Genomic DNA, 9781 nt, shown 5'->3' with positions numbered 1-9781 from the left:
TAGATTGTAATGTCGACGTTGACACATATTTTATTTTTAACATACAATCTACCATTAAACCTAAAGATATTTACTTGATTCGTGAACAATCTCTAACCAATTCGATTGTTTGGACTTTGGACAAACTGGTTTGTACTTTGTAGAATCCACTTGCTACCTACGTACTCAATTTTATTCTTTTTGCAAGAAACTAATTTTGTCGAAAAATTGATAAGCTTTCTAAAAGTCATTTGAAGTTTATAAAAAGTAGATTGAGAAACTTTTCGGTTTATTTGTAAACAAGATGTTTCTATTACAAAAGTAGACAAAATCATTAAATGCACAGATGTTTTCCTAGTTTGTTGAATCGCTTTTACCCTTCTTTAATGCCGGTTTCAAAACCAGATAGGTTTTTGACCGATTTATCTCAGAGTAAAAAAAGGAAAGATTTTGATAAACACAGACGAAGAAGACAGTTGATTACTCGATGGGTAAAGTGAAAACTGAAGTATGTAGCAAACTTGCTTGACATGTGAAGAAAGAGAAGAAATCCACTCGTGTCTCTTTTCGGCCCTAATCCCATACGCAACCAGAAGCAAGTAACAACTCCAGATCTACTTCAATTTCCCTTTTTAATAATAATTCCCATAATCTGATGTTGAATCATGAATCGTTTGTTTGAGTATTTTGATTCGGTAGATTCGAATTTCGAAACATCTGAGTAACGGATTGCAGGTTGAAATGGGGGCATCTGAGTCTGTACAAGTAACCGACGACGACGATGAAGAAATAGAAGAAGAAGAGGAAGAAAGAAACGATCATGGTCACAACGACACAATCAGATTACTTGGTGAAGAAGACAGTTTAATGAAGAAGGTCGTGGAACAAGAGCCGGAACTGTTACCCTGCCACGCATCTGCATCGCCGTTATCCCCTCAGCCGTCGTCTTTCGGCACTCCACGCCTTGCCCCATCCATCAAGGTATGGGACCCTTGCAACGTCCTTTCTCCGCCGCCGCAGTTCACTCGGAGCTTCTCCGACGCGGTGGATGACGATAGAGCTATGACGGAGGTGTACTTGATATGCCAAGGCGAGTGCCATGTTAATTTAAGACCAGATTTGGTCGGTGGTCGTTGCCCTGAAGCTACACTGACGCCTAACGGGAAGAGACAAGCTAGAGCCTTAGCAGTGTTCTTGAAATCTCAGGGGATTCGATTCAATGCCGTTTACACTTCCCCTTTAGATCGCGCTCGATCGACAGCTCTTCCCATCTGTCAGGTACTCCATTATTTCATCTGCTTGATTCACAACTTATGCTCATTCGTAGGAATTCACATCTTGATCCTAATTTTCAATAAGTTTAAGGAAGTAACCGATTGACTTGAGTAATGAGTGTATCTTCTTGAAGCTTCAAATTTGGTTCGATTGATAGATTCTTCAGAATCCTCAATTGGAAGTGATACTTCGATCACGAATCTTCTCACTGGCCCACCCCTGGTCTGCATTCCTGCAAAAGGGGAATATCAAATATGAATCTCGATTGATTGATTAACTTGCAAATTGTTCTCAAGTTCCATCAACTAATTTCCGTCGTAGATTTGGGTTTGTGGTTTTGCATCTTAATTTTCGTGTTCTGTTTGTTTGCAGGAGATGAATTTTTCCGAACACCTAATACAAGCATCGGAAGCCCTACAAGAGATAAGTCATGGACTATGGGAGGGGTGCGTGAGGTCCGATGTATACACCCCTGAAGTGTCAACCTTAATCGAGAGATTCCAGCCGGATTTTGCAGCCCCATCCGGGGAATCACTCCGGCAGGTGGAATTCCGAATGCTCCAATTCCTAAACGGAACAGTAGTATGCTTGCCGGAAAAGCTCCGATCTGGTGGGTTTTCACCTCCAGATCATCAATATGGACCTCCATCACCCCGGTGGGATTTACTACAAAAGCCCAAACAAGTGTTGGCAAGGAGGAAGTCCGGGAAAAGCCGCCTACAAATGGTGACAACCACCGGAGATCAAGAGGCGGATGAAGAACCAAACCACCATCACCACCACCACCATGTGGGGGCGGGGATGAGTGGGAGAAGCAACAGCAGCCATTGTGTGGCGGTTTTCAGTCACTCGATTCCTATCAAGTGTCTTTTGACAGGGGTTCTTGGTTGTAGCCCGGTGATGTCAAACAAGATTTGCATAGAAGATTCATCTGTGACACTACTCCAACATTCATGGAAAACAGGGTGGCAGATTAAAAGATTAAATGATACCTCCCACCTTCGGCTTCTGTAGTAGACTAGTACTAGTAGTTGGGCCTGGCGGCAGATATATGGCCAACTCCGGCGGCAAGTCGGCGGAGGGTGGTGGGAATTGGGATGGTAGTCGCATTCTTTCAATTGTGTATTTGTGTAGCATCACACATGAAACAAACATTTATTTATGATTTATGATTTATGATGATGGTTGGTTTGAGTTGTTTGTATGTATGTATACTTTAACATTTTGATTTGAAGGGATACTTTCATTACAATAGTTTGATTTGGAAAAAGTATGATTATATATAGCAAAAAATAGTATATAAAGAGACTTTCTTGTCATGTGACACTTTATCTTCAAACTAAACAACATTATAAAGAGAAATTCGAAACTCTTTATAGCTTCTTCAAACTAGTTGTCTCTATCGTAGTTTGTAGAAAAAGAAGCGACCACAAGGAAACCCGAAACCCGGGAAATGAATGAAGATAACCAAAGCAGCTATGGTCGCTGCTGCTTTGTCGGAGCTCACAATCAACAACTTCCCCCGCAGTAATTCTAACCTTGCTACTTTCTTCAACAAATACGTAGACACCACCAATGTCTGGTCATGGAATTCGGTCATCGCCGACCTTTCTCGCGCCGGTGAGTCTGTGGAGTCCCTTCTCGCCTTCTCCGCCATGCGAAAGCTATCTCTTACTCCAAACCGCTCCACTTTCCCTTGTACCATCAAATCATGTTCCGCTCTCTATGATCTTCACTCTGGAAAGCAGACCCACCAACAAGCTATTGTCTTCGGATTTCATAATGATCTTTTCGTTTCATCTGCTCTCATTGACATGTACTCGAAATGTGGTCACCTGGATGATGCACGCAACCTGTTCGATGAATCGCCTCTGAGAAATGTTGTTTCTTGGACTTCAATGATCACCGGGTATGTCCAAAACGGACTTCCCCATGAAGCTTTATCCCTTTTTAAAAACTTCCTGACTGAAGAAAGCATGAGTGAGAACGAAGACGAGGTGTGCATAGATTCAGTTGCCATGGTTTCTGTCCTTGCCGCTTGTTCTAGTACTTCAAGTAAGAGCATTACAGAAGGTGTCCATGGGGTCGTTGTCAAAAAGGGATTTGCAGAAAATACAAAAATTGGGAATACTCTGGTGGATGCTTATGCCAAATGCGGTCAGGTAGCTTTCAGTAGGAAGGCCTTTGATGAGATAAACGACAAGGATGTCACAACTTGGAATTCAATGATTGCAGTTTGTGCTCAAAATGGATTCTCTACAGAAGCACTGAAATTGTTTTCTAAAATGGTGCAAGATCCAAATGTTAAATACAATGCTGTGACTTTGTCCACTGTTCTGTTGGCTTGTGCTCATTCTGGTGCTCTACAACTTGGAAAATGTATACATGATCAGGTACGTTAAACTACTTCTCCTCAAAACATATATGATAGATTAATAAATATGCGCACAAATCACAACATACATAATCTTGTGTATGTAGGTCATAAAGATGTGTCTTGAAGAGGAAGTAATCGTGGGCACATCAATTGTGGACATGTACTGCAAATGTGGAAGAGTAATGACTGCAAAAAGAAGCTTTGACCGCATAAAGAACAAGAATGTAAAATCATGGACTGCAATGGTTGCAGGTTATGGGATGCATGGTTATGCTAAAGAAGCTTTAAACATGTTCTATGAAATGATTCGTGTTAAAATAGTCCCAAATCACATAACATTTGTATCAGTTCTATCCGCATGTAGTCATGCAGGTATGGTTGATGAAGGGTGGCACTGGTTTCAAACCATGAAACATAAATATTCAATCGAGCCAGGTGTCGAGCACTACAGTTGCATGGTTGATCTTTTGGGGAGGGCGGGTTTTCTTGATAAAGCTTATGATCTGATCAAGAAAATGAAGGTAAAGCCTGATTTTGTTGTGTGGGGTTCACTTCTTGCTGCGTGTAGAATGCATAAGAATGTAGAGCTTGGAGAGATTTCAGCAAGACATCTTTTTGAGCTTGACCCTGAAAACTGTGGATATTATGTTCTACTTTGTAACATGTATGCTGATGCGGGGAGGTGGGAAGATGTTGAAAAGATGCGGGTTTATATGAAGAGTCATGGGTTGAGTAAAACACCAGGGTTTAGTTTGGTTGAATTGAAAGGTAGGGTTCATGTGTTTCTGGTTGGGGATAAAGAGCATCCTGATCATGAGAAGATTTATTTGTATTTGGAAGAATTGATGATGAAGGTGCAAGAAGCTGGATATGTAGCGAATATGACATCTGTTTTACATGATATTGATAAGGAAGAGAAGGAAATGACATTGAAGATTCATAGTGAGAAACTTGCTGTTGCTTATGCGATTATGAATTCGATTCCTGGGACATGTATCCAGGTGATGAAGAACTTGAGGATTTGTGGTGATTGTCATGAGACTATAAAGTTGATAGCCAAGATTGTGGATCGTGAAATTGTTGTGAGAGATTCTAAGAGGTTTCATCATTTTAGTCATGGATTGTGTTCTTGTAAGGATTATTGGTAATTGGTGATACATTTGTGTCTAAACTCTAAAGTATTTAGATTCTAAAATTAATACTAAGAGAAGTGCAAAGTTTTGGGGATTGTTTTTCTTACGATATGGGGATTGGAACAAGCTTTATTGGTAAGAGAAATGGAATTGGATTGAAAGACAAATTCAATTTCAATGAATCATTTAAACTTTGAGACAAGTTATATATATATATATATATATATATATATATATATATATATATATATATATATATATATATATATATATATATATAGGTTCTATGGAAAACAAAAACTTAAAAAAAAAACTCTAAAAATAAAAAAAAAAAATGCATAAAAAAATATTTAGAAATCACAAAACTTTTTTTTGTATTTTTTTATAAAAAATTGCAGTTTTTTCTTAAAATTCGCTGAAAAAAAATCAGTTTTTTTTATTTTTTTTTTCAATTTTTTTTCAACGAATTTGAATAGAAAGCTGCGATTTTTTATAAAAAAAATTCAAAAAAAAGTTTTGTGATCTGTAAGTATTTTTTTATGTATTTTTATGATTTTTAGGGGTTTTGTTTTCCAAATAACCATTATATATATATATATATATATATATATATATATATATATATATATATATATATATATATATATATAGACATCTATTGTGTGGACTTGTGGATAATGCTATTCTGTGAGAATCACAAAGAAAATATTTTGTTTGATAATATGAATACGTTCAATATTATATAATTATTTTAATTATATTAAGCATTTTTGCTAATTAAATCGTTTATAAGGTTATTATACACTTTTTTAATTATTATCATTCTGTCAGAATGTTATCAGGATTTTTATTGAGTCGTATTCTGTAAGAATTAAAATAAATAAAAAACGATGAATGAGAACAAAAATGAATTAGAATTGGTGAGAATCCATTAAAATAACAATAGTTCTGTGAGATTTAACGTATTCACATTACTAAACAACATATTCTCTTAGTAATTTTCATAAAATAGCATTATCCACACATTCACACAATAGTTGTTCATCCACATTATAACCTATATATATATATATATATATATATATATATATATATATATATATAACGGCTGGTTAGTATATGCCTGGGATAGAACCCTAACTCCTTGTTAGACACATTGTTATCTAAATGGGCTATCCCCAACTTGTTAAGACAAGTTATATAAAAATCATTCAAATTTATCACTTTTTAGGTTAAACCACAAAGTAATATTTTTTACTAATTTAAGGCTAGTGTATAGTTACCGACTACATCAGCTTCCCTACATCTTTACTCATTTTAGTATACACTAATCACTTCACATCATCGTTTTTATATAAATAAAATAAGAGTCCATCTACTTAGACCACTTTTATATTATTAAGTGATTTCATCAACCATAAGGTCTTTGGCTTAATGGTAAGATTTAAATATTTCAAATGAGAAGTCATGGTTTAAATCTCATTAGGAGATCTAGATTGTATATTAGCTTAGTCATGGGTTTGGTTTAAGTGTCACTAGGAGATCTAGATTGTATATTAGCTTAGTCATGGGTTTAGGTCTTGTTAGGAGATATAAATGATATTTTAATAGCAGCTTAGTTTTGTTGTTTTAGAAAAAAGAGTCAATTTTCATTACTTTATCTTTTTTTCTTAAATAGCCCTAATTATTACACAATAATTATTTTTTATTAACTATCATTACACAATAATTTTATTGTTTTTACCTATAAGGTTGATGGGAGTGGAGCGCTAAACATGCTCGCTAGGAAAAGGAACATTGCCCCTAGCTCTCACTAAGGGTTCGCTACCTTGCTTTTGCTATGGCCTTAACGAGAAGAGAAAGTTAAGAAGAGAAAGAGGGGATTGCTTGCATGTGATTGGTTGCTTCAATGTTGACAGGATCCACCATTTTCAAAACTTCAATCCCCAAATTTTCTTCTAAAAAATAATTTTTACCTTAAATTTCAATATTTCAAATTTCAATCTAACCCCTATAAATTAACAAATTAACAGGACACTCTCAACATTTCTCACACACAAACTATCTTTCTTTCTCTCACAAAAAGACTTAATTCACCAAACAAAAATGTTTTCATCTACCAAAACAAAACTCCAAGGGGAAAAAAATCTTCAAACCTTCCATCACTAAACCTTCCACCTCCAGATCCTTACTCACCAAACCTTCCATCACCAACATGTTATCAACCTTCATTTGATCAACCCATTCATTCAACTGGTAGTTACTATTATCATACTATGGCTCCACAAATGTTTCCATTCAATCCATACTCTTCTCAATTCCAATCTCAACCCATGCCATTTTACCAATATAAACCCCAAACTAATTTCCAATCTCAACCAATACGTCGTCCAAATTTTGATCTCGATCCGTTTGATTCAGTCCAAGAAACCCAATTCTTTTCCCAACCTTAACCCTAAACTAATTTTCAATCCCCACCACACTGACTACTCGATGAGTCAATCGATTCTTCCGATGAAGCACCTGTTGAATAGCCCGAAGCCGACCCAAAAGGAAAAAAGTAAAGGAAAAGGGAAAGCAAAATGCCAAGGATGGATGGATAAAGAAGATAAGGCATTAACTCAAGCATGGCTAGATGTATTGGAGGATCCGGCGACGGGCGACGACCAAGATTTGACAACATTGTAATTTAGAGTTTGGAGAAGTTTTTGTGTCCGAATTAATAAGGAGTATTGCAATCATAATCAACTTTACTCGAAATGGAGGAACGCCAACAAAAATGCAATGGAGTTCAACAACATCTACATGAATGTGATCCGCAACCTGCAAAGCGACGCAAATGAGGTAGATGTCGTAGCAAAATGTCGTCAAATTTATAAGACGAAAGTCGGAAAAGCTTTTGCAAATGAGGCGTTTTGCAGAGTTGTGAGCAACAAATGGAAATAACTTTGTCTAAAAAGTTCTGATGATTTCACGGGTATGTTTAAAAGAAGCAAAACTTCCAAGCCAACCCACAGTTAATCTTATGATGCGCATATCGGGGGGATTTTCCTCAATAGCGATGATCCATATGAAGCTCCAACTCGTTCTATGGAACGAGACAAATCAAAAAGAAAGCTGAAAGGAGCACAAAGTTTATCGAGTGAAGTGAAGAAGATAACGAGCAACATCCAAGGGTGGAAAAAAGAAAGGAACTGCACACTAAAGTTTTTCTTAAAATAAGGAAAGAACTTGAATGAGGAGGATCCTCGGATGTTCAACAATGCAAGGGATGAGATTGCTAAACAATATCAATGGGGTAAGATGTAGTATTTTTATGTCTTAGATGTAGTTTTAATTTGAATTTTTTTTTAAATCTACAACTTATAACTTAATTTTATAATATTTGAAATCCACAAACTTTATTTTATGAAATTTCAAATCAATAACTTTATTTGTATTATTTTCAATCCACAAGTTTGATTTTCTAAAATGACAAAATTGCAAAAATGGTCCCTATGGTATGCATTTTTTGGGGCTTTTGGTCTAAACCCCAACTTTTTTGGATTGGCGGTCCTTTTGAGCTACTTTGTTTGTGGTTTTGGTCCCTCATAAAATTAAAAAGACAAAAAATACCCTTCTGATACATTTTCTATGTTTTTTTTATTTAATATAAAGTTTTATTAATAAAAATTATGGGACCCACCTCTCTCTCTTTCTCCCTAGTTAGAGGAAAGAAAGCATCGGTGATTGTAACACCGGTCTAGGCTGCTTACCACCACGACTGCTGCCATAGACCACCACAACCCCATCGAAAATCACCCTCGTCTGTCTTGGTCGAGCCCCACCACCATTCCCTTACTGTTTCTGTCGAGCAAGCTGCCAAACACCACTCTACACCACCGTGTTCTTCCCCCTCTTGGTACTGATCGAAGCAAACTGCCACCACCATCTTAACCCACCTAATTTTTCGAACACCTCATCCACCTCCCCATGTCGTGACCCACCACCAGCAAACACCCTTCCCAAACACGTACGGACCATAACCTTGCTCCTCCCTGCCCTCTCTCTCGTCGAGCTCACTTGAAAAGAAAGGAAACGAAGGCAGTGAAGCTGCCACCGTAGCTCTGTCACCACCCACCGTTGGCAAAACCCACTTCGCCACCTACCATTTATGTGACTATTGGTAAAACCCACTTCATCACCCACCAAACACCTCCATGATGTCGTAACCCACCACCACCAAACGTCATCATCGTTGCTGCTTTGTCTTGGTCCCTCGTCGAGCATCCACAAATAGAAATGAAGCAGCAAGGCCACCCACAGCCACCCATCGACGTCGCTGCTCTTCCATCGTCGTTGTAGTCCGCCACCTGCGACCCACCATTCCTCCGAGTTTCAATTTGAGGTTAAGAATGTGATTCAAAGACGTGGAAATATGGATGGTGGCAGTGGTGTTTCTTAGTGGCCGGAAAACAGCTCTACCTCCGGTGGGGTGTTCTTGAGTGTAAATGAAGAAGGTGGGGGGGGGGGAAGTTGTTCTGGAGAGAGAGAGAGAGAGAGAGAGAGAGAGAGAGAGAGAGAGAGAGAGAGAGAGAGAGAGAGAGAGAGAGAGAGAGAGAGAGAGACTATTTTTATTTGATATATAAAAATACTTTTAAAAAAGAAAATGGAAAATAAATCTAATAAGGGCAATTTAGTCATTTCAATTTTACGAGGGACCAAATCTACATACAAACATGGCCAAAAGGACTACAAATCCAAAAAACTCGGGGTTTGGACCAAAACCCCGAAAAATACATAACACAAGGACCATTTTTGCAATTTTGTCTTCTTAAATTTCAAATCTATAAGCTTCATTACATAAAATTTCAAATCCACGACTTCATTTTTTAATATTCCAAATTTATATACTTAATTTCATAAGATTTCAAAGACAAAATTGCAAGAAAAGGTCCCTATGGTATGTCAAAAGTAGCAAGTTTGGTCAAAAAAAGTTTTGGCTCGTAAAGGTGGTCCAATATTTGGTTTTGTTGCA

At 37.3% G+C, this 9781-nt stretch overlaps 2 protein-coding genes across 3 annotated transcripts; both read left to right on the top strand.

The window, feature by feature from the left end:
- The first annotated feature begins 366 nt into the window (after positions 1 to 366).
- On the top strand, positions 367 to 2458 carry LOC145087840 (uncharacterized). Of its 2 annotated transcripts, none has more exons than XM_079025928.1 (3): positions 367 to 574; positions 715 to 1257; positions 1627 to 2458. In XM_079025928.1, the coding sequence occupies exons 2-3, from the start codon at positions 721 to 723 to the stop codon at positions 2266 to 2268; spliced, it is 1179 nt and encodes a 392-aa protein (XP_078882054.1). In that variant the 5' UTR covers positions 367 to 574; positions 715 to 720; the 3' UTR covers positions 2269 to 2458. The 2 variants fall into 2 exon arrangements, with proteins under 2 accessions (XP_078882054.1, XP_078882053.1); XM_079025927.1 differs by having other exon boundaries at positions 368 to 578.
- Positions 2459 to 2568: 110 nt separating this feature from the next.
- Positions 2569 to 4851, top strand: LOC145087839 (Tetratricopeptide repeat (TPR)-like superfamily protein). Its single transcript, XM_079025926.1, has 2 exons — positions 2569 to 3647; positions 3736 to 4851. The coding sequence occupies exons 1-2, from the start codon at positions 2712 to 2714 to the stop codon at positions 4777 to 4779; spliced, it is 1980 nt and encodes a 659-aa protein (XP_078882052.1). The 5' UTR covers positions 2569 to 2711; the 3' UTR covers positions 4780 to 4851.
- Positions 4852 to 9781: the final 4930 nt, after the last annotated feature.

The sequence above is a fragment of the Lactuca serriola genome, chromosome 2, assembly GCF_051521515.1.
Source record: "Lactuca serriola cultivar US96UC23 chromosome 2, Lser_US96UC23_V15, whole genome shotgun sequence".
NCBI lineage: Eukaryota > Viridiplantae > Streptophyta > Magnoliopsida > Asterales > Asteraceae > Lactuca > Lactuca serriola.
Note: the sequence above shows the minus strand (reverse complement) of the source record. Positions and strands in the feature narration are given on the sequence as shown.